The following is a 25341-nucleotide window of genomic DNA, read 5'->3' as shown; positions in this document are numbered from 1 at the left end:
GGAGCCGTTTATTTAAATCAGACTGACTTCTTTGACACGACCAGCTAATTTGCAACTTTGGATGCTATTTTCTTCCCTGCTCATCCACCTACACAAGTGCACATTAGCATACAGTGTGTACTCAGGATTTTCAGCACAATATGACAAATCATAACCCTGGTTCAGTGTTTCTTAAACTGTAAAGGTGTTATATTTTTCTAAGCTGCCGATTAGTTATGGATAAATGCCGAGCCATTGTTGTGCGTCTATCTCTTTGCAAATCTGAAGCCGGGGTGAACAGTTCCCAAATATTATTTCTCATTGGATGGAAGTTCTTTCCCAGTTTTGAAAAATAATTAAAAAAAGTTTTTAACAAGACCTTAAAGGGATGCAATATGCTAGTCTTGTGTTTTCGAATCTCTGCTGTGAAGTTTAGCTAGTTAGCTAGTGTCTTTTGTTGTTATGAGTACTTGAACATTTTCTTTTTCTCTCCATTTCTTTTCCCACACAGCCTCCTACCTCTATCCCAGCTTCCAGGGACTCATGTCGGACAATGACACCGTCCGCCTGGGCCTGGACTTCCAGAGGATGCTGAGGATCAACCGCATGCTCTACATCGCTGCCCGGTCAGTCACCACCACTCACCTGCTAGTTTAACATTCAAGGATGCACCGATCCGACTTTTTCAGTCCCGATAGCGATACCTGGGCTCAGATCGGTACTCGGTATCGAGTGTTTAATTAATAAGCTTTATGCCTCACTGTGTGGAAGTGTCTGGAATCATTCTTTTATGTGTGAGGCAACATCAGGCTTGACTTAAATATTGTTTTCCTAACTTTGTAAAACAAAATGTGACCAATGGATTTTTTTGATTTTTTTATTATTAAAATAATAAATCGTTCACTAGCAACTTGATAGAACATCTTCAAAATTAACAGGAATTAACAAATCAAGTGTAAACCTTTTTAATGCAGCAACAAATTGGTCACAACTTAAACAGGAATGTAAATTCCAGTATGTAAAATTGAATTTAATAGATCAGCCCCATTAACACCAATAACCAATCCAAATGTGAATACATATGCATTGTTGCACAAAGGCTTCAGGCGCCAGTTTCTCATGATTACCAACCCTAGCTTTAATGTGAAAAATTATGATCACGAGTTACCAGAGCCCAAAACCTTTCTTGCATAGCATCGTTAGACCCTGAAGTATCCATTTGATTATATAAAACAATGGATTTAGTTGTTTGTTTCATCTTTATTTAACCAGTAAAGTCAATTAAGCATGAAGTCAATTCAGTTCTCATTTCCACTGATGGCTGGGCAAGAGGCAAATGGGCTTTCGAAAGGGACGTGAGGGAGAAAATGTGCAACAGGGAGGCAGGCAGGTAAAAAGAAGTCAGCAATAGACAACATAATGTCAATAGTAAAGATCATTAGAAAACGCAATCACATAATTTCAGAGTAATTCATAAATTTAAAACTTCCTCAACAGGTTCAATAGTAAATTCTGGCTTTCCTGGAAAAAAAAAATGCTTGTTATCCTGTTGTGAGCCAGACTTGAATGTACCCAAACTTGAATTACTTTGTAAGCTAACCCAGGCAGCACGTCCAAAGTGTTTCTAGTGCATTTCTCGGCCTAACTGCTCACCTCTCAATCAAGATGTCGTAGGTTAATTTTCTAAAAAGTACGAGGTTGCACCTCCCCTACCTAATTTCCATTGTGCAAAATAAATTCTGCTACAGTTTCTTGGCTCAGTCTCAGACTGCAGTGCTCTCGCTGCCAAGAACCCCTTCTGAAAAGGTAGAGTGATTCCTAATGTACCTAAGTGGACTTAATATTTTCCACAGCTGCATACAACAAAGTGCATGCCACACTTCACAAAGTGATTCGTATGGGTTGTGTCGACAGTTGGGGAAACTTTTGGTGATGGGAAAACTTTTTCTGAAGTTGAAAAGCCAATAAATCTACCTTCTGTTGTTAAAACAGCTTCGATCTGTCCAGGTTTTGGTGAAATGTTTGGATCAGAGGCTTAAAGCCCTGACACACTAAGCTGACGGTCGGTTGTCGACCATTTTGGGGCCGTTGGTGAGTGTCTGTCGGCCTAGTTGCGGTGTGTCCCGCATTGTCGGCTCTAGTCGGCTCTAGTCGGCCCGTGTCGGAGACCTTTTCAGTCGGCCTTCATCGCCGCAAGTTCTTTGATGTCAGGTTGGTGTGTCTGGGCCTTTATGGAGCTTTGCATTCAAAAAAGCTTCAAGGTCTGGCAAAAAGCATGTGGAGATGGCCCCACTAACAATAATGTCATGTCTCTCTATGTCTTGCAGGGACCACGTGTTTGCCATCAATCTTGCCACTTCATCTGAGCAGATAATCCCACAGCAGGTAGGAAAGTCTGTCCACAGACTGGTGTTGCCTTTCAGAGTCACTTCTGTTTCAATATCCAACATATAACCTTTATTCACATGTGTTAGAGTTGATATCCATGTACTGTATTTACTGAAAATGATTTAATGCGTAGTTTGTAGATGCCATCTGTTTCTAAACTGGACTATGGTCTGTTGATTTCCTCGATGCCAAAACTCACATTCAAGATGAATTCTTCCTCTAACACTCTGACATTTAGGGGTTGTTTGATACCTCTTGATCCTTCAAGAGTAATACTAATAATCTGTGAGTAACCAATAGATTTTGAATTACCCAGCATGAAGTTCTTCGCCCACCAAGTCCCTATTTTTTCTTTCGATATTGTTGCACGTTTAAAAATAAATACGACCTCACGTTGTATCAATCAGGTTCACACACCAACTCGAAACTTTCGTCCATCATTTAAGTTTTCGGAACAGGTTTGATTTTCTGTGTTTTTTGCAAGAGGGTTGTTTGACCACTCAGAGCCACCGGATAAAAAAAACACATACGAAAAATATGGATTCATGTGCTAAGACCTTTACTTGAAATTTTTCTGCAATGTATGTTTAATTAGGTTTTAGGATAGGTTTGGGCGATATGTAAAAATGTTCCAACCGGCCACCGTCAGTCCAGTAGTTTCAGCTGGGAGATCAGCAGTTCTAGCAGTGTAGCATTGTAAAACCCACTTCCTTCAAACAGAAACAAAATAAAGCTCACCAAAACCAACACATCACCCACTCTGGTTTGGTCAAAATAAACGAGTGAGATGTGAAAATTTGCCGGCTATACACACTGTTTCTCTCTCTCAGCGGATGAGCGGCTCTCGTTCTTCAGAGGCAGACCATTAAATTAGTAAAACAGAATGAGCACCCAAAAAAAACAACAACCGGCGATCGTCCAATCGCCCAACCCTATTTAAGGATTCTGTGGTCATTTAACATGCAAGATGACTGAACGTGGGGTTTTGCTGGTCAATAGAGATATTTCCGATGATAGTTAGACCTCAACCTGTACTACGGGAAGATTGTGATGCATTGCAGTGCTCTTACGACTAGTTCTTGTTTTTTCCGAACAACTCTGTGTGTTTTTACGGGAAAAATCTCTTGTAATGTTTGTATCTCATTATTTTCCTTTCTACCCTTGCCTGCCTTTTCATTCAAGTATTAAGCAATCTCTCTTCAGACATATATTCAATACAAGTGGAGCGGGGCTCTTGTGGCTTTTGAAGTGCCATGCTCCTTCCTATCTGAATCTCATTTGTCAAACATGATTGCACTTAAATAAAAGCCCTCCGAGGCCGGGACTTTTGCTTGGTTGTATTTAGATTAGCGCTAAACACGGCTATTCATTCTGATAAGGCCACCACTCCATGTCAGAGAGATCTAAACTATTGATTTGGGTGTAGACTGTGGCACAAAGACATGGGAACTTTTGAACAGCACCACGTCAGCTTATCTTTTTTCAGTTATGTTATATGAGAACTTTCGATATTGAGTGTTTTTATATGATGCATTTTTTTCGCCATTTACCAAAACCTCCGCCGCTCCAGGGTGACAGCAGGAACTGAGTGGAAAATTATTGAAGACTGTACCCACTTTCTGCTTCGTACTCTCCTCTGACTGACTCATATCACCAGAAAATGGTGTGTCCTCTTCATCGCAGATCCATTCCTTCACTCTGGATCATTTTTTAAACCAGCTCTTCATTTTTCACACCGGGTACTCTTTCACATTCTCCCCTTCGCTGATCTCCCCGGGCTTGGGTGGCCATAAGTAATTATTAGTAAACCAAATCGAGCGTGGACAAGGCAGGGTCCATTACCATAATGCTGACTCCTGCTGAATCGTGTCAGATCTTCACAAAGTCGCGGCGGAGATGTTCCGTGCGCGGGCCTGGAGGGCAGAGAGCTGGCTTTAAAATCAGACACGACAATGAGTCGTATATACTGCTCAGAAAATGATTGATATGTTAGTCCTCACTATTCTGACTGAGCTTATTGATATTGTGGATAGATTGTCTTGTGTGTTTTACCAAAACCACAATGCGCAGTTGTTTTAGGAAACAAGTGCAGTGCCCGTTCAAAACATGCCTGTTAGTAACGGACCGATTGCTCTGCCTCCGGAATTCCTGCCTGTAGCTTTCTCGAGAATCGCTCATCCGAACAACCTCACACTCAACGCTTCCTTGGGTCCTCAGCAATACACCGGCCAAGTGTGAAGTTAAAGGACAAAACATACAGACAGACAGAGACTCCTTCCATTTTAGTTAGAATACTGAGCCTTTGTATGAAATGAAACTATATGTTTAAGACCTATTTTCATATCTGCAGAAAGAGCCAATAGGCTTTGGGCAAAATACAAAATAATCAATAAAGTCAGAAATATTGATAGAATGACTAATGCTTTGGTGGTTTTAGCAATTTCAATGGATTTGTTGATGATAAAACAAAATATAGAATACTGCCGGTCTTATCCTTTAATGTATTCATGATGACTGTATGCAGTGGAAACAAACAATGTTGGTTCAAAGTGGTCTAAAGCAGGAAGCCCTTTACAATTCAGATGCGTGTCTCATCTTCATCAAGTGCTAGTTTTCCTTTGTACCCAGCTAGATTGCATTCACCTTTTCTAAGTAATTTCTGTCCGATTTGACTGCTGGACTGAAAGGTTTCCGATAAAATGGAAAACCAGCCGTGAGAACAAGAAAACGAGGCGCCCGGTGGGACAAATTGTTTTTCAGGGGCTTGTGGTCCAAGAGGAGTGACCCCTCGGCTCCAATAAGGCATCAAGATGTATTAAACCACACGGTGGCTGTTGTTGCGATGTTGTAGTCGAGGAAACCTTGAGATGGATTTAAGACCTACACAGACCAAAAAAAAATAAATGTACAATCCCCTCCAGTTAAGTGCAATACCTTTCAGCATCTAAGGCTTAGAACATTGTTTTATCTTTTTTTTAGTTCAATTTTCTCTTTCATTTGGTGTGGACACAAGAACATACTGTAAAATAAACAAGATATAAAGGTATTCATTCAGAGTAATAAAACATCTCATGTTCATTCATATCAAACACTGTGCAAAGATCGTCTACAGACTCAATGTCAAAGTGATTAAAAAATATGCATATGTATAAATATCTGAGGATAATTACCTCTTATTGTTAGGGTTGTCAATCAATTAAAACATGATTGTCCATAGTTAATTGTGATTAATTGCACATTTTTTTCATCTTTTCAAAATGTACTTTAAAGGGAGATTCATCAAGTATTTAATACTCTTGGGAGGGGGCAAATATGCTTGCTTTATGCAAATATATGTCTATATTTATTATAGGAAATCAGTTAACAACACAAGAAAATGACAAATATTGTCCAGAAACCCTCACAGGTACTGCATTTAGCATAACAAATATGCTCAAATCATAACATGGCAAACTCCAGCCCAACAGGCAACAACAGCTGTCAGTGTGTCAGTGTGCTGACTTGACTATGACTTGCCCCAAAACTGCATGTGATTATCATAAAGTAGGCATGTCTGTAAAGGGGAGACTCGTGGGTACCCATAAAACCCATTTTCATTTACATATCTTGAGGTCAGAGGTCAAGGGACCACTTTGAAAATGGCTATGCCAGTTTTTTGTCGCCAAAATTTAGCATAAGTTTGGAGCGTTATTTAACCTCCTTTGCGACAAGCTAGTATGACATGTTTGGTACCAATGGATTCTAGCTTTAAACTGCTACAAGCTAAAAATCGCAAGTTGCGTTAATGCGTCATTATCACATTAACTTTGACAGCCTTAGTTTTTACACATTTTAAATGATTATTGGGCTTGTGAGGAAATATAAGATGGACCATCTGAAGAAAAGTTTACAGCTATAGTTGAAACTTTTATTTGTTCAGGAGAAAGCAGAGTCTGCATTCAAAAGTGTCTGAAACAGAGACCTGTTGGACTTACAATTGGTATTAAAACCTAGTCTGAAATATCGGAGGAAGAGTAGCCTCAAGCTCAGACTGCAGACAAAAAGACAAAGAGCAGATCCCAGTCGCGCTGCACTGCTACTGCTTATACCCGAGTGTTGATCTGTTACTGAGTGAGACGTCAAGCTTCCTGTCTGCTCAAATACTGTCAGGAGCTGTTGACAAAAGAAAGACTCGGAGCTGAAGCAGGAGTGTACACAACCACCAGCATCCTCTGTGCTATTTATGAGCCCTGAGAAAATTTGGGTCAGTAAATTATCTGACAATTGAAGGGAGAGTATTAAACCTTCAACCAGGCAGAGCTTGTTAACAAGTTGATGGATCTTTTTCCATAACAGCCCACTGGATGACCAGCGCTGATACAGGAAGTGTGTGTGTGTGAAGACTAAGAGCAGAGCTTTTGGCCAGTAGGTTAATTGGGGCTAAATGCTCCTCATATAGACAGTGCAGCGATGCAAACATGCTTTGATTTCATTACGTGTGTTCTCACAGATCCAGACTTATTTTGCAGATCTTATATCACTGAGGCGCCACCGTGTTTAGCTGCCCGCTGACGAGCTGCGCAGGCATCCCTGATATTTATCTGTTTGTTTGTTTTTTCACGACACTTTATTGAAGTTAATGAGATTTTCATCACAGCTGTCTCGTAATAGCACTTGAACGATTGGGAGCAACAAAAGCTGGGATGGTGAGAAACAGCTTGTCTTTGAGCTGACAGTTGGCTGTCTGTTCATTTTTCAGAAACTGACTTGGAAGACGAAGGATGTGGAGAAGTGCACTGTGAGAGGGAAAAACAGCGTGAGTATCATCTTCCTCTTTCTCTCTGTTTTTCGCTTTTATGTCTCAACTCCTTTTGCTCTCTTCCTTTGCCTCCGTTTCCTGCACAGTGAAGATTTGTAATAAGCAACGGTGTGCAGGTGGCTTATCAGAATCGGCGGCGCATCCATCAGGAGACGACAGACTGGGGGGTTTTTGACATAGCATGTCCCACCCCAGAACTACAGTGAAACTATAAAAATCAGCCTGGGTGTTACGATAATGACTGTAAAACAGAGAGAAGGTTGTGTGTGTGTGCGTCAGCCAGTTAAATGCCGCAAGTCCTGCTTTGATTCTTTCTGTCGTTGGCGTGCCGGTAGCCAACATGGACCTGGTCCCTGATGCACGATAATATCAAGCTGTGTTTTCCACCTGACAGGACGAATGTTACAACTACATCAAAGTGCTGGTGCCACGTAATGACGAGACGCTTTTCGCCTGCGGCACCAACGCCTTCAACCCCACCTGCCGTAACTATAAGGTAAGATACTGTACTGCTGCCTCAATTCCAGATAAGACATCAGGTTACAGTACAGCTGCTATGAGATGTGTTTGGTTCTATGTCCTTGATTGCTGTTGCAGTTGAACCCCATTATTTAAGTAGCTCATGGAAATGAAACCGTGAAACTAAACTTGTATCTCATTAGTGCCACGCTGGCTTTTTTGTGAAAGTGACATCATCAAAGATATCATGTCATAAACACACACAAGATCACAAAGGCTCACACAGAACAGATGTTTTATACATCAGTGAAAAGTGAAGTCAGTGTTACACATTCAGACTGGGACACATGCAACCTACAGACAGAGAGACAGTAGAACCGGAGTGGTTATGGAATATTAGGTCCACATTTTTTTATTTGAGAATAACAAAAATCAGATTTAATTACGAAATATTTGTTTTTATACACATAGACACATGCACACACATTTATTGGCGAAGATGCTTATAAAGTTGTTTAATAAAAAGGGTGGATATTTTACAGTTGAATAATAAACTTTACAAAAGATAACATTAATAGCATAATATTATAATATTTTTTTAACAATAAACTGCACTTTAAAATAGTTTTAGGGTGCTTTAACAAGCCAACATTTAGTCCGTTTTAATCAAACTGTGGTGCGGTTTGTTTGGACGGTCGTGAACACAGTAATCGTACTCTGGCGCGGACCAAAACAGCCGGTCCGAGACCGCCTTGTGAGAGGTGGTCTGTCGTTTCCAAGCAAATTAAAATGCAGGCGAGGGAGTGACTGATGTTTGCTCGACATCTGGGCCGAAGAGAGCATACAGAATATACTGAATAAAGTCCACAAAAACAGTGACATTTATAAAGTCATTCGAGATAAACTGGAGGAGAAGGGATTTGTGCACACAGTAGATCAGTGCCGAGTCAAAGTGGAAACACTTCAACCGCAATATATCAAAGTCCACGATTCCCTGCATCACAGTGGCAGCTGTCGAAACGAAAATTATTAGGTCTGCTTTAATTTGTGCACTGTGAAACTGAACCAGACTAAATAGAAAAAAGTATCAATTTCACTTTGATTCAGACTAACAAACAAATTATGGCTTGTCAAAGCGCCTTTAATTTATATAGAGGCATAAATAAAAACACAAATAAAAACATAAACATGATATAAAACGGCATTATAAAACACTATTACAGCACTGCAATTTTGTTTTTCACACATACCAATATACTGATACAGATACAGTACATCTGTAAGGCTACCAGAGCCCAGAAAATAGAGAACATCATGATAACACCGCTGTGAAAAAGGACATTTACTGTGAAATAACACCTACACAAAGACTGCTACAAAGACATGGTCATACCAGGTTGAGTGCAGCATCTGTTAGCCGTAGAAGTCGTCTGTCAGCCGGCACTTCAATATGTGTTTTCAATGATGATGCAACAAACAGCTGTCAGGTCAAACTGCAGCCGCACATGTGAAAATAACTGGAAAATTATTAAATGCATGAAAAGGTACATGTCAGAAGGTGGACGAGACACCCGGTAGCAGATGGGATATACTGTTCGCTGTGAATGGTGCCATATTTGTGTTTCACATGGCCAGGTGACTTCAAACGCTTAATGTTGGTGGAATGATATGTTGGCTCAACAAGGCGGAGATGGAGCAATCTGTTGACAGAACACAAGATGTGCTGATGAACGCAATAATGCGACAGCTTCTTTCCCAGCTCTGAAACAACAAAGAGATGAAATGAGAGGGAAGAAAGAGAAGAGAGAGCACGGTCAACAGACAGGCAGTAGACGAGGCTCTCAGCTGCTGCTCCTCGTCTCTATGGTTATTCCAAAGCTCCGGTGATAAATAACAGCGTTGAGAGCTGCTGCCTGAGTGGAGACATTATACTTTAGAAAAGACACATATATAAAAAAAAGAATTTAGGATGCAAAATCAAGCGTTACAGTTTGAGCTCTGTTGAATAAAAAACCCAACATGACATTGTGGTGGAGCCTCAGAGGTGACATCACGGGTTTGGACTGTGATTCACAGCAGGCCATTAGAGGAGCAGGGAGTACACGTCCTACAGCACAGACTGTAAATCTAACAGTGTGGGAGAGACTGAAATCCAACAGGGAGCTGAATAACTCAAGACTTTTACATTTCACTGGATTTTTTTTCCAGTGCGCTGACCTGTGAACTAACAGAGTGGTTTATATCAAGGAGCCGGGGGGGGGGGGTGAACGGACTCATTTAAAGGTTTACACACAGTGAAAAGGGATTAACGCAAGCATGTGGATAGCAAAATAAAAAGGCAATAGTGTAGATGTTATGTCATTTTGTATTGTTGGTACTCAATACAGAGATGACCTCTGAACCTGTGATGTAATGTGAGTTTTGTTTTTGGCAACTGGAACTAATGGAAAGTTTTGCATGCTATATCTTTACTACCATCAATAACAATAATACAATTACGTTTAAAGCACATTTATTACAAATGGAAGTAATTAAATATGCAAAAGATGAAAAATTAATACAGAAAATTCTAATATAAGAACAAAGAAAATGAATGCAATCTAAAATGAAGTGACATTTAAAAACAATTTAAAACAAAAGTGAACAAATTAAAACAAATTAAAACAAAAGTGAACAAATAACATCAAATACACTGAGTGGGACTTTTTATTCATGTTTTTGAGTTGTCCATCCGTCCGTCCCCTTCTCTAGAGCATGATACATTAGGAACGCCTTGAGGGAATTTCTTCAAATTTTGGCAGAAACGTCCACTTGAACTCAAGAATGAACTGATTAGATTTTGGTGGTCAAATGTCACTGTGACCTCATGTATGTCCCATTCTCGTGACCACGATATCTCTGAGAAGTGAAGCCATTGTGAAAGTGTTATGAGAAAATGACCCTACTTCTCATTTGATTTATTACCTCAGTAAACATTGTAAGCATGAGTTTATGTTCTCAATCGCTAGTTTCAAGTCTTCTTCAATACAGCATGATGTTCATTTAGTAAATGATGGTCCCATTTAGAGTCAAATAGACCATAAAGCAGGGTATGCTTTAGGGCGTGGTTACCTTGTGATTGACAGGTCGGTAATTCTAGTTGTAACTTGTTGGCTGCTAAGATATGATTGGACAATCACTGTTTGGAGGAAGGGTTTAGCGAATGGTCAATTCAACCAAAAATGAATATTTGATCATTGAATTATTGCCCAGTATAGTCTGTGGGCTTATGAACTAAATACAGTACAGCATCTCCCTAGACTGATAAAATATTTTTCCAGGATCAAATGATGTCTCAGTTGTCATGGAGGACCTGCAGAGTCTCATCGCTCAGCTATAGACTATGTCCAAAGGTTAATACACAGGAGTAAGATTGATGTTAAATGTTTAAAGAACTGCATACCGACCTACATCATCATCTCCCTGCCACAGAGCGACTGATTTACACAAAACACCTCCACAGATTCGTTCTCTAGGCAACCCCCCAGCTGTGTTCTCCCCCCACTTCCCTTGTCTTTTTCCCTAGCTTGGAAAAAAAGTGCAAGAGATGACTATCCAGGCAGCTGGGGGGAGAGGGAGGAAGTGTAAATCATATCAAGGAATCTGTCTCTGGGACTCTGTGGAGGACAAGAGGGGGTTGAGTGAGAGGCCTCTGTGTTGTTTGTTGGTCAAAGACATGAATGGATGCCCAACCATGAACATGCAGCTTCACCGACCAGACTGCTGAGACAGCTGGTCTGTAGACAACAGAGAGGCTGCCTTCAACATGCGTTTGCGATACAGCAAAACCTTGAAGCGTCAAATCCATCTGTCGTCATCTTTCCCCTGTTGGGGTAACGATCCTGCAGTCACTACACAGCTTTGTTGAATCCTCAGTTCTCTCTGACTTCTGAGCTCTGTTCTTTTTGTGATGAACAAACTGCTGTTTCACTTCAAATCATGTCACTCTGCAGGCGAGAAGTCTGGTCAATACTGTGGCTTTCTAATCAGAATTTAATTTAATTTTAACAGCATTCATCTGATTACTGATTAGAGACTGAATGATACTCTTAACCATGTTTATCTCTGTTTCTATGGTCGCAATCCTGCTTATAATATTCATCCATCACTTGGAAGTATTTCTTGATTTCTTACCTCTTTGATGATCAAGATCACATTACTGGAGTTTATTTTGGAGAAAACCCATAGTCCTTACTTAATAAAGAGGTTCTCTGGTTTGTTGCAGAATACAATTAGCCCCTTGTGAACCTTGTCGGTTATCCAAAAATATATATTATCTTCTAGATATTTGTCAAAGAAAAGAGCCGACATAAAAAGAGTGACTACTATGACTGAAAATCATTATAGATTTTGACTTTACGTTTCCCACTGATCAAATGATTCAAACATTTATGAGTGAGTTCCCTGCTGCCATGTGTTCTCTAGGTCACATGTCTCTTTCTTGCTTTTCCTCGTGTATCTGTTTCCGGTTGTGAAAGCCAAACTGGCATTTAAAGCACTTAGTCTTTTGCCACTTTCTTCTTCACTTGTGTGATTTTATTCATGTTTTTGGTAAAAGGCACTTCTTACCAATTCTAACTCAACTTTGATGCAGCAAGTAATGCAACATATCCTCATACAACAGTTTGTATGATATCTTAAGAAAAGTTATTTTGTTATTTTGTCCCTACAAATATCCAGCAACACAAGCGATCAGTGCGCCTGTGCAAGCTCCTGCTATGTTTAGGCAACAAAACTACTTGGTTACGTTTAGAAAAAGATTGAGGTTTGGGTTAAAATCACTACGGGAGTGGCGCTATTTAAGTTTGTCTCGTGACAAATAAATCAACGTTTAGATTAAAATAACCACCCAAGTGGTGTTACTTAAGTACAGAAGTTACGTGACAAGCAAGTCAACGTTTGGATTAAAAAAATTACCAAAATGGCATTACTTAAATACTTATATTACCTGACAAATAAATCAACGTTTGGATTAAAATAACTACGGGAGTGGTGTTACTTAAGTATAGAAGTTACATAAATCAACGTTTAGATTAAAATTATAACCGAAGTGCCGTTACTTAAGTACCGAAGTTAAGTGACAAATAAGTAAACATTTGGAATAAAATAACTACGGGAGTGGCGTTAAGTACGGAAGTTAAGTGGTGTTACTTAAATACGGAAGTAATGTAGCAATTAAGTCAAAGTTTGGAATAAAATAACTACGGGACTGGTGTTAAGTACGGAACTTAATTGGCGTAAGTTCAGAAGTGATGTGACAAATAAGTAAACATTAACCTCTGGGTTTCACACGGGACACAAACAGTGGACTCCTGGGTGAAAGTCCGGTGTTTTCAGACCAACCCATCCACCTCGACCTCCTCCCTATGTGGACTTTGTTGCTTTTTATACTTCCTGGTTAACAGTTATGTTAATTTCATACGAATTGATTACGTGGGTTAAATACGAATTATAGTGCATTACTTTTTGTAGTTATGGCTACAAACAGTGCATGAGAACAGCCTGAAAAAAATGCAATTCATCACACCGGCAACAACACAAAGTAGAGGCTGAGTCTGAACAGTAAATGAACACTTGAAGCTTCACAGCAGTGATATGTAGGGCAGAGCTGTTGTGTTGGATTGCATCAGGTCCAGAGGTGTAAACACAAACGTCTTTAAGAATCTGAAGTGTTTTTGTACGGATGTCTTGGGGCACTTATGCAGAGTTCTGGATCGCTTATTTCCTCCTTCACTCGATAATTATATTGTCACATGAACACAGAGCAGCCATTAACCCCTCTCTTCCTAGGCGGTAATGAAATCAAATGAATCCTCGTCTACGCCATTTTCAAACACGGACTTGTGCATCCCGTGACTGATGGAGGCGGTTAGATAAAAATAGATATCTGACGGTATTTCAAACATGATTCAAAATCTATCAGCCCATATGTGCAACGTTTTTCCCAATCTTTGATGTTACATCTCAACTTCTTTGCACTTTTAACCAAGTAATAAAACAGAGAACAGTTAAAGGTCATTTTGGACCCTAAATCACTGTTTTTACACTGAAAGGGGTGTAGATTTATGAACTCCCAAAAAACACTCTGTTAGGTCTATTGTGCCAGAATTGGCTTTAAGCTCATTTACATCTGAAGTCTCTCGGCAGGTCATAATCAAAACATAACCGCCATGACGTACAACACTAAACAAACAGGACGAGACACATAAAACAGAACGATGCACCGCAGTACATAACGTGCACAATATAAACAAGATGACAGTATTGATAATCCTCATTTGATATAATGAACTAAATGAAAGTTACGTTAAAAGTCTTTCTTTTTTTTTTTTATTAGGTTGTATAAGTGTTTCCATTATTGTGTCCACTCCACACGTGACCTTTATATTCAAGATTTGCAGTTTGAGGTCTTGCACAGAATAACAATAGAGGACGCAGTGCCTGTGTGTAAGGAGGCGACACAGCATCATATAAACCAAGCCAAGTGTTAATGGACTGTTAAAGTGGTGTGTAATGTGTGTGTGTGTGTGTGTGTGTGTGTGTGTATGCCTGCGTACGTGCGTACGTGCGTACGTGCGTGTCAGTCACCTTGTTGCTACAGAGGGTGTTGAATCCACTCTGCATGCGTTCAACCTCCACTCCACTAACACACACACACACACACACACGCACTCACATACACACCGCTGGGTTTAGCTTATTGTCGTACCTGAGGTTTACAACCTTGTTAACAGCATGTCGGAAAATAGCAGCTAAATATCTGCGGCTGAGAGATAAACTGTCGTCTCAGCTCCTGACAGCAGGACCTCCATCTTCACTCACTTCTTTTATGGACCCGACCCACATACAATACTTCAAATAAAACTAATCTTTATGATGCATGTGTTGCCTTTCATAATCACGGATTGATTTAATATGTATCCCCTCGCATTCAGCCACAGTTCTCACGTCATTAAAGACTTTTTGTTTGTGGAGCGATTTTGCAGCCGTGACCTCGTGGGTTTTTACGAGTGTAAACAGTGATGCTGTTTTTCGTATTGTCACTCTCTTTTATGTTCACTTTTTCTATTGAGTCAGCTTTACTGTTCTGTATATGGCCTTATAAAGTCTTCCTTTGTCTGACCTAGATGTCCACACTGGAGCAGGAAGGGGAGGAGGTGGTGGGACAGGCTCGATGCCCCTTCGAGTCCCGCCAGTCCAACGTCGGCCTTTTTGCAGGTGAGTAAAGCAGAGCAAATATCACAATTTCAACTCCCACAGCTGCTGATCTGTGTCATTACTCCTCTCAGAGTGTCTTTAAAGTTCCAATAATAGTGAGGCTGGGAGTAATGCCTTTCATATATATATTTTTTTTTTAATCAAACTGGTGTTTACTGAGTGAATATGAAGTTCTCACTGGTAAAACAATCAATATGCCTGTGAGAGACTGTGAATACATTTTATGCAGATTAAGGTTAATCTGCCTTGAGAGGAACTTCAGACAATGCATAAATTCAAATGCTGCAGTCTTGCATGCTCAAAAGTGTTACTGTATATATGTTTTATTTCGATATTTTTAAAATTCTGTAAAGCGGCATTTTTAACCTCTAAAAAGTGGATGTATATTGTCATTAAAAACTATTGTATTTATACTATAAAATTTTGTGATAATTAACAAGTAACTTATTTGAAAATTTCTTTGGAATTACTGCCAAATTACCCCAATATTTACCTCAAAATGTATCAAAAATGACTTTATTATAAACATTATTTCATATTATAATCAATTATAATCTGCTATTTCCTAATAGCTGGTAATTTATTTAATACATTTTCAGGAAAAGAATACAAATTGATATGCGTTATTTCCATATCTGCTGATAAATAGATAATAATTAGCAAATAAATTATTTGAGATTTCCTAAAAAAACTCCCTGAATCATTACATCAGCTACCAGGTTACATTTGTGTAGACAATAAGTCACACAATGGTGAGATTTGCGCCTGATCAGAAGTGTCTTCTATCAGTTTTGGTTTTCCACCTCCAAGCAGCACACAGCCGCTTCTCAAGCCTAAGGGCCCTATTTTAACGATGCTATTTTAGCATATAATTATGTATTATTAAAATATTGGGGTAATTTGGCAGTAATTCCAAAGAAATCTCAAATAGGTTAATTGCTAATTTATCATCTAATTACCATGAATTTTGCGGACCTGTAAAATGAAGTGTTACCAAAAAATGTTTTGAGTAGGCCAACTTTTTCTACCGCTGCTAATACCAACATTTCCAGTTAGAGGGGGTGAAAAGTAAAGCAAGACAACATTTGCTGGGGCCCCCAAATCACTAAATCACTATATCTGCCCCTGCTTAAACATGTAAATGTAATATGATTTGCTTTATCTCAGACATGTGGTCATTAAACACAAAGATACACAATAAAAGAAGAAGATTGTATCAGAGAATATAGGAATAACTAGACTAAACTATGTGTAACTACTACTGCATCCCTCCGGGTAAATGTAATTAAGTATGAGTGCACAAATCACCACAGGCTGTAATCTAAATTTGCCCTTTGATGGATTCTGATTAGTGGATTATTTTCTGTGCTAATCATAGCGGAGGTGGAAGCTGATACTTTGTGAACATACGTGGGTCAAGTCGAGGGGAGGGTTGAGGGAGAGCCAGACCTGCACTCAGTACTGCCAGGTTTCCACTGACATTTATGCAGAGTTCACACACGGGGTGTTATTAAAAGTGACACATCCTCCTACATCTCGTATCCTCTGCCTCTTTTTAAAGGCCAATAAAAGTCACCTGTGACCAAAATAGACATTTGTGGGTCATTCTAGTGTATTGTGATCTGACAATTTATCTCAATTACCTTTTTTTTTTCCTCAGGCGGTGATTTCTACTCAGCCACCATGACAGACTTCTTGGCGAGCGATGCGGTGATTTACAGAAGTCTGGGAGAAAGTAGCCCCGTTCTGCGTACGGTCAAGTACGACTCCAAATGGCTGCGAGGTGAGCATCCAGCATGTTAAAGGAAAATATTTAGCACATTAACATACAGTTACGCCACTTTCGGTGTTGAGTTGTGGACATGGAGGACTGGGCGACTTCTTATTTCTCCATTATGTCAACATGTCAATGATTAAAGTCGGTTCCATTGTGAATCAGATTCCAGGTTTTGCAAAATCCCAGCATTCACTGCAGTAAACATCATGTCTAGCCGACACTCACAGTCAGCTGTAACCGATTAACGTTAATTTCATAAGTAACTTGGCTCGTGTCTAGTGTCTGTGTTTTCTGCAAGCTGGTGTCTGACACATCATTCTAAAACACTGCTGTGAGACTATCTGATTGTGTCACGTCACTTTCAGTTGTCAGAATCTCCCAGTGAAGTTTTATGGGCTGTAATTTACTTTCATCATCTGGTAATTGGCCAATTATTTTCTTGATTCATCGATATTCACTACACAAGAGTTGCCTTCCTGGTCGTCCTCATTGGCGTGTAGTGTTGTAAAAAGGGGGTCCAGATCCTGAGGAATCGTTGTTTCAGTATGTATTTAATTTCTCCCAAGTTCAAGACATTAAAGGTGCTATTGATAACCTTTATAACATTCAGCCACTAGATGTCACATTCTCCCTTCCCCGTTTCATTGCATTCACTTCCCAACAAGTCGTTGCCGGGCACTTACCGTCAATCTCAGACATTTATCTGTTTTTTTCCACACAAACTGACGAAAACGTTGTTTTACTATTGGCTCACAAGCCTTGTTAGAAGTGGGAACCGAGAATGTCCGATATCCTCCAGAGAGATAAACAAAACCTTTGTTTTGGACCCTCCAAAATGTTTAAAATGATTAATATACAATCATAATGGAAAAAAAAATGATAATAAATCAAAGCCATACTTTTATTTGGCACCTTTCTAAAGACTCTGTGGATGTATTATTATTATTATTATTATTTTTTTAAACATTCGTCTACATAAAAATGTCATCAATAAGAGCTTTAATAGTGTCTTTTATCCCTCTTGTGAAGCTACTTGGAATCTATTGCCTCCAGCAGACAAGAATAAGCCCTCTAGCAATGAAACTATCAAATGTTTGGCACGTTTTGCTTGGACTACAGATCTCAATTGAATCTTTAGGTATTTATAACCTTTAAGGGGCGCTTTCACAAGCCAACATTCAGTCTGTTTTTATCAACCTCTGGTGCGGTTCGTTTGGGGCAGTTCTGGACGCAGTAGTCGTACTCCAAGTGAACCCTAGTGAGGTTCGATTGCAGTGAGAATATAATCCGATCCAATTGCAGGAAGTGAACCAAAACGCAGGGGATTACCGGGGCTTTCTGCGCAAGCTTTTGTTGAGATGGACACAGGTAAACGACAGGTGGGAGAGGACTGATTGTTGACAACTCTGAGCCTTAACTGGCAACCCTGTCTCACATGAAATTACATTCCCATACAACTAAACTGCATAATTCAGTTTGGAAGGAAATGTATTTTATTGCAGATTACGGTTGCAGTTTTAAACACGTGGTTAACAAAAAAAAAAAAAAAAAACATTACTTAGTAAGGTTTAGTAAAAAAACATCATGGTTTGGCTTAAAATGACTATGTTTCACACGGGACACAAACAACGGCCTCCTGGGGGAAAATCCTGATTCCCGTGTTTACATTTTCCACCGCCAAATTTCTGACCACCAAGAAATACTTCTGCAAGTAAATATCCAGCCCCGCTCCTTCGTAAACGCCCCTCAGCAAAGTGTTTTTTATTTGGTCTGCTTTAATTTGTGCATTGAACCAAAACTATAAATTTCATTCGGATTCGGCCTAGCCTAACGGGCTGTGGCTTGTGAAAACGCCCTATGGTACTTACAGATGTCAGAATCTAAACCAAAATATGTTCAATTAAAGTATTAGAACAGATTCAGATTCAACGAGTGGATTCAGATTCAGTATAAAATGCTGTTGAACTCCAGCCCTACATTATTTCTGACTTTAGCTTAGTGTTTTTATCAGCACTGATCCAGCACCGGCTCTGCTATTTCAATACAATGAATGTTATCTCTGTGATTGTAAGTTTGTTTCTCCTTATCTTTCTGTCCTCATATTCAGATTGGCCATTTTCAAACGCACTCTCCCTGCATTTCTCCTGGAGCTATTTTCCAAATTGAGCATTTGTGTTTACCAGCTCCACTCTCAGCTGACTCACAATGCGCACACCGTGCTAGAAATAACGCATGTTTATCAAACATCTTTTCTTCTTGTCTCCCACAGAGCCCCATTTCCTCCACGCTATTGAGTACGGGAACTATGTGTACTTTTTCTTCAGCGAGATCGCAGTGGAGTACACCACACTGGGCAAGGTGAGGGACTCGTTTTAGAGCAGACACTTGCCAGACTTGTGGTGTCTATACTTTTGTTTCTTAGTGGAATGAAGTCGAACAACATTGCTTATGCTCATGCTTACAAGAATCTTTTGTTTCTTTGACTGTTGTTCCATGTTGGCTCTGCCCGAGTTTACGGTCAACATGATTTATGGATTAGAGTTGTCTCCTTCTGTCCCCTCAGGTGGTTTTCTCCAGAGTCGCACGTGTCTGCAAGAACGACAACGGCGGTTCGCCGAGGGTGCTGGAACGTTACTGGACGTCCTTCCTCAAAGCGCGGCTGAACTGCTCCGTTCCGGGCGACTCCTTCTTCTACTTTGATGTCTTGCAGTCGCTGACAAACGTGCTGCAGATCAACCACCGGCCGGCCGTGCTCGGCGTCTTCACCACACAGGCCAACAGGTTGGGATCAGTATTGTTGTCTCTGCACAATGTCAGCTGTGGTGTCTGTCGGGTTTGAGTAAATTATTGAAAGTTGAAGGGGGGGGGATGTTTCTGTTTTCAGAAACATCTTGTAGTGCACGGTTTAGCTGTAAAATCAGAATGTTTGTGACCCGGTAGTCATGTTGAAATCAGTTGAGGAAAAACTGCCCACCAGCCGGAGCACACTTTCTCATTTTACAGCTAAACAGTACACTACAAGATGTTTCTGAAAACATTTGAGGCGAGAAATAGGCATTGCAGTAACAGAATATTGATTTATATTTGATCAGCGCTGCCTAGTTTGACCGTTTGATTGGAGTTGGCGAGTGATTGACAGCTGCCTCCGTTGAATGAACAGCCAATAGGAACGCTCTCTCTCTAAAATGACCTGTGATTGGCCTAAGTCTCCAGTCACGGGCTAGATTCTTTGCAGCCTGAAAACAGAGCCATGAGGAGGTGCGGAAGTCTATTTTTTCTCAGAACACTTGAATTACAATATGCTGAAAGGTTATTATGGAATTTTTGCCAAATGATGCCAACAATATACTGCCTACTACAGGTCTAACAAGGTTACAAAGTGCTTTACAAACAATAAAAACATAAAAGAGAAAGCAAATAAAGGCAGGAAAACAAATCGCAGGATAAATAAAGTTGTATTTTCATGTACATGTGACATACCGTCAGTATATTCAATTTCATTGAATTCAAAGTGGCTTTTTTGGCATGAAAGTTTCAAAAAACAATGTTGCCAAAGCATCAAAATACAAAAAAACACAATGATATTAATGTGAATATTAACATGTTGTTATGTATTAATGATCATACTTGACATACATGAGGTTTTGCCAGACTTGGACAAGGTGCTGAATTTCATCCCTTTGTCTCGCTCTTTCTAATGTCGTCTTCCTTTGTGGTCCCTTCAACAGCATCACCGGCTCGGCAGTCTGCGCTTTCTACATGGACGACATAGAGAAGGCCTTCAGTGGCAAATTCAAAGAGCAGAGGAACAGCGAGACAGCGTGGACACCTGTTCCAGAGGATCAGGTCCCAAAACCAAGGTAACGCACACAATCTTAAATAACAAACTGTCACTTTCCAAGAACATGTTTTTTCTGCCTTTCACAATGGAGGATTCTGCAGCTGCCGCTGTTATTGTTCTGCACAGACATCATCTCCGCACAAAAACACAAGCATTGACACAAGACACCTGTTTTTCCCTCCTGCTCGTCCCCAAAACCAAACAGCTGCCAGTGTTTTTACATCTGTGTCCGCGGAGCTGAATTCACTCCTTTTTTTATCTTTGCTGCTGTTGTACAGGCCGGGATGCTGCGCCGGGGAGGGCTCAGCCGCTGCCTACAAGTCGTCCACCACCTTTCCCGACGAAACCCTGACGTTCATCAAGTCGTACCCACTCATGGACGAGTCCGTCCCCTCAGTCAACGACAGACCCTACTTCACCCGTACCACCAGCAGGTATGGGATACTGTATGGGATACTGGTGGGCTACTCTTGAAACGGCGAACGTCTCATTTGAAGCTAACGAAAACATAATGATTCGTAGTTTCAGCTGATTATACACAAAAGAAAACCTACTTATGAATATTAATTTGCGTTTCTGCCAATAGATCCCCCAAAATGCTACACACTGTTCCTTTAAAACAAGGTGTACTTCAAAACATGCGCGTCAGACACTTTCAGTGCGTTTGGACCTTAAGGGAAGAGTCCACCAAGAGGACGCCAGCACCTCTCAGCATCCACACAAATCAAGCTCTATGAACTGAGTTTATTCCTTATTTAAAGTTACCCACATACTGTATGGTGCTGAAACACTCAACAGAAAATTAATCAGTGGCAATTTTCATTACTGGCTTAAAGAGTTCATTTAGCAAAAACACCGAGCGCACACACAATGAAATTAATCATTAGTAATAGCCCACATTCCCACGCGCTGTATTTTTTTTAAATATACAGGGCTACAACTATCAATTATTTCATTATCAATTAGCCTTCAGTTATTTTCTTGATTGATAGATTATAATTTGGTCTATAAACTTGAGGAAAAAAAAGAGTCTCACAGTTTCCAAAGCCCACGGTGACGTCTTTAAATGTCTTTAAATGTCTTTAAATGTCTTGTTTGTCCGGAACCCAAAGATATTTCATTAATAATGATATTAAACAGAGAAATGCAGTAAATCCTCACTTTGGAGAAGCTAGAACCAGAGAATTTTTGGTGTTTAAATGATATAATTTATAGATTAATTTAGCAGAATTTCTGCTAATCATCTGAATCCCAGCTGACATTGGGCAAAGGCGGGTTACACCCTGGACAAGTAGCCAGACTATCACAGGGCTGACACATAGAGACTGACAACCATTCACGCTCATATTCACACCTACGGGCAATTTAGAGTCAACAATTAACCTAACCTGCATGTCTTTGGACTGAGGGAGGAAGCCGGAGAAAACCCACGCTAACACAGGGAGAACATGCGACCCTGCAACCCTCTTGCTGTGAGGCGGCAGTGCTAACCACCGCACCACTGAGCCGCCCCATCTGAACAATTCATTGATTCAGCTCCAAAAATATATTCACGTCTGTTTTTTGTGTCTGAAAACTGCAACATTTTGCAGCTTTAATACCTCATGATAATTCATAATCAGAAATCTGTTCTTTCAAATGTTACTGATGTAAAGTAATAAACCATGTACCACCTTATACATCTTAAATCCTAAAAATATGCCCAGCTTTTGTTCAGATGCTCCTTTGAGAACATCTTCATTGACATAAGCAATAGTTGGACATCAGTGTTGCTGTTCAGAGCCAGGCTGCGATTATAAAACCATTTTTTTAACAGAAAATGCCAGGGTCTTTTCTTTAATGGTTAGCATGTAGGTATTATTTTCTATAGCAACATAATGTCCCGGCAGTGTTTCCTCTCTGTGGGCTGTGATTGGTATCGATGAGTGAGCTCAGCTGGAACACACAACCTTGTCCCTCATTAAAACCCATCGGATTTATTCAACGGTCGATCTCAGGGCCACATCAATGACGGGCCGCGCGGGGAGGGGGGTCTTCCTCGAGCGCTGACTGACCTGCCGACCTGTGTGTGTGTGTTTGAGAATTTGAGAATCCACTGAAATCAGACAATGATGGGGTGGATGTTGAATCGTTGAAAAGTGTCACAACTGTTTCAGGCAGTACCACATACACTTCAGACACACAGCAGATACGCATCACAGATTCAGCATTACACACACACACACACAGAGAGAGACAGTATACAGGAGCTTCCTCCCTGCCTCCTGAAGCACAGCCAGGCTGACAGCCAGCCAGACACTGCAGCGGCTCCACACCGGGGAAACATGCGCCGCTTCACATCTGGCGCCAAAAACATCACATCTGCCTCGCCTCTCCCCAGAGAGGAGCTAGATAAATGAAATCTAACCAGAAGCACATCACGCAGTCATTGCGGGGACGTGCCAGTCAGGTCCATGTGGGTAAACACAGCAGCCTCCGTGGGACCATCTGGGAGGGAGCGACGGAGAAGAGAGGGATGCCGGTGTCCTTTTTTAAAGAAGCATCTAGAAGGGATCTGATGCCTAGAAATATACTGGGTTTATTAGAGGATGTATGTTGTTTGGTAAAAATGAGTATAGCTCATCCCTTCGTCAACAACCAGTGGACTCAAGGTGCCCTTCAGCACGGCTCTTAATCCTCGACTGCTCCATCGGAGCCAGCAGTAGACGACTGTGGTGATACTGGGCAGCTCCCAGGTGTGACTGTGTAGAGCTGGCTGAATATGAAGCAGCTCCAAATAAAGCAACAGTTCACTGGGCTTCCTCATAAATACAAACAAAAAAAAACTGGGACTCCCAAAGAGACTGCAGTGTGTTGAGGAAAGTGGCCAAGCAACAGGAAGGATGAATCGATTGGATGGCTGTGGGTGGACGGATAGATGGGTAGATGAATTAATAGGATTAAAGGATGTAGGCGATGCAGGAAGGGAATGGTGGGTTGGTAGATGATGTGATTGATTGCACGCTGATGCTTTATACAATGAGCTCAGTATTCGCCCACTGCTTGTTTTGTTTACCATTGGAAATTGACTTTGACAAAACAAAACAACAATGTTAAGATGCTAACCAGCACATTTGGCTTTGTTAGCCCGCTCTAATTAACGTCAGCTCGAAGGAAGTGGCAGCTTTAATTTAGATCTTCCTTTAAATCGGTAATTATAGTGCATCTTTTCCACCGATACATCATAGTTGCATTTTCCTTGTTTGTATTTATACAGATTCAAGCTGACCCAGATAGCGGTGGACACGTCTGCGGGGCCGTATAAGAACTACACGGTGGTTTTCCTGGGCTCAGACAACGGCCATGTGTTGAAGATCCTGGCCAGCACCGAGGGAGCCAACGCGTCCTTCAGCACCCAACTCCTGGAGGACATCGACGTCTACAACCCTAACAAGTCAGACAATCTGTCTTTTTGATTTACATGTTGACATTCGTGTGTGTTGGTTCTGTTTTAAAGGGCGAGTCCATCTGCGTTCTTTTCAGTTTTTGTTCTGCAAGGTAAAATTACTGTATTTGTGAATGTAGTCTGGTGGCTTTGAAGAGAGCGATCTAACAGCTTCAGTTCCCCGTCAGAAAGGGCTGCGAGACGGCGAGGTAAAGCGGCTGTGGTTAGTTAAAGTCAGTCAAAGTTTGCGCTATATTTAGAATATTTTCACCGCTTTACCTCGCCATCAGACAGCCCTTTCTGACAAGGAACTGAAGCTGTTATATCACTCTATTCAGTTCTTGGTCTACCGCTGCATCGATCGGTAGTTTGTTTGTGTTTCGGATCCGACCTATCGTGGCGTCCACAGCAATACATTGCTTGGCTTCTGTGCCGTTACTCCTTTCTGCTTCTCCAAACCCAGAGCATGCTCACCGCCATCTAATGTGACGATAAAACACTATAAGGATGTAAATATACTGTATATGTAGCACTACTGTACAGTATATGGACCCGCTCTCTAAGCCCTCCATGTTTGTTTCTGTCGTTGTCCTTTACTTAGTATCTTTCTTTCCCTTTTTCTCTGTTCTTTCCTCTCTCTCTCTCCTCTCTTCCTCTCTCTCCTCTCTCTGTGTTCTGCCTTGATCTGTCCTGCCCACCCACTCTTTGGTCTATTGTAACACTTTACATCACCCTGTACAGCTAGAGGGGATGCTTTTTTTTTTTTTTTTTCCTGTGTCTTCTTTTGTTTTCTGACTGCACAGCTTGAAAAGTCTATCTGCATAGAGTTCGATTCACAGTTGGCTTTCTGTATAATTTCCAGACTGTGCCAGTCGTCTGCGGCGAAACAAAAAATGAAACAAAATCGAAAAATGTCTGATCATGACAGTTGGTGTTTTTCCTGTGCTCCTAGATGTAACGTGCGGGGGGAGGACAGGAGGGTGCTGGGTCTGGAGCTGGATCGGGATCATCACGCGTTGTTTGTGGCGTTCTCCGGCTGTGTGATCCGAGTGCCGCTGAGCCGCTGCTCCGACTACAGCACCTGCAAGAAGTGAGTCACCTGTAGAGCGCAGCTTTGCCTCTCTGACACAGTGAGGGGTTGTGTACCATTGTGCTGAAACAATTAGTTGATTAATCAAGGACTTGATTAGCAAATAAACACCTCTGAGTCAGAGTGCCAGAACAGTGGATTGCAGGTTCGGGTTGGGAGTGAAAGAGTGAAAGAGTTCTTGGGTTCATGACCGACAGACACACTGTTGTGGTGAAGAGGGAAGCTGAGTTTGTAGGTGAAGCTCTAAATTTACCAGTCGATCGGTCATGAACTGTCATAGAAGGGTGGCTGGCTGGGGACACCTTTAGAGAATAGCGTGAGGAACTCG

At 40.9% G+C, this 25341-nt stretch overlaps 1 protein-coding gene across 6 annotated transcripts in view; it reads left to right on the top strand.

The window, feature by feature from the left end:
* sema6e (sema domain, transmembrane domain (TM), and cytoplasmic domain, (semaphorin) 6E) overlaps positions 1-25341 on the top strand; it is a 188199-nt gene that overhangs the window by 115077 nt on the left and 47781 nt on the right. For 5 of the 6 annotated variants that reach the window (XM_037784068.1, XM_037784072.1, XM_037784071.1 and 2 more), the window contains 12 exons: positions 491-605; positions 2307-2364; positions 7106-7162; positions 7560-7661; positions 14791-14881; positions 16542-16664; positions 18928-19016; positions 19222-19439; positions 20387-20518; positions 20778-20933; positions 23756-23932; positions 24876-25013. In XM_037784068.1, coding sequence (XP_037639996.1) covers positions 491-605; positions 2307-2364; positions 7106-7162; positions 7560-7661; positions 14791-14881; positions 16542-16664; positions 18928-19016; positions 19222-19439; positions 20387-20518; positions 20778-20933; positions 23756-23932; positions 24876-25013 — 1456 coding nt within the window. Of the gene's footprint in view, positions 1-490; positions 606-2306; positions 2365-7105; positions 7163-7559; positions 7662-14770; positions 14882-16541; positions 16665-18927; positions 19017-19221; positions 19440-20386; positions 20519-20777; positions 20934-23755; positions 23933-24875; positions 25014-25341 lie in introns of all 6 variants that reach the window. The other variant, XM_037784073.1, reaches the window with a different exon arrangement.

The sequence above is a fragment of the Sebastes umbrosus genome, chromosome 11 (assembly GCF_015220745.1).
Source record: "Sebastes umbrosus isolate fSebUmb1 chromosome 11, fSebUmb1.pri, whole genome shotgun sequence".
NCBI classification, from domain to species: Eukaryota; Metazoa; Chordata; class Actinopteri; order Perciformes; family Sebastidae; genus Sebastes; species Sebastes umbrosus.
Note: the sequence above shows the minus strand (reverse complement) of the source record. Positions and strands in the feature narration are given on the sequence as shown.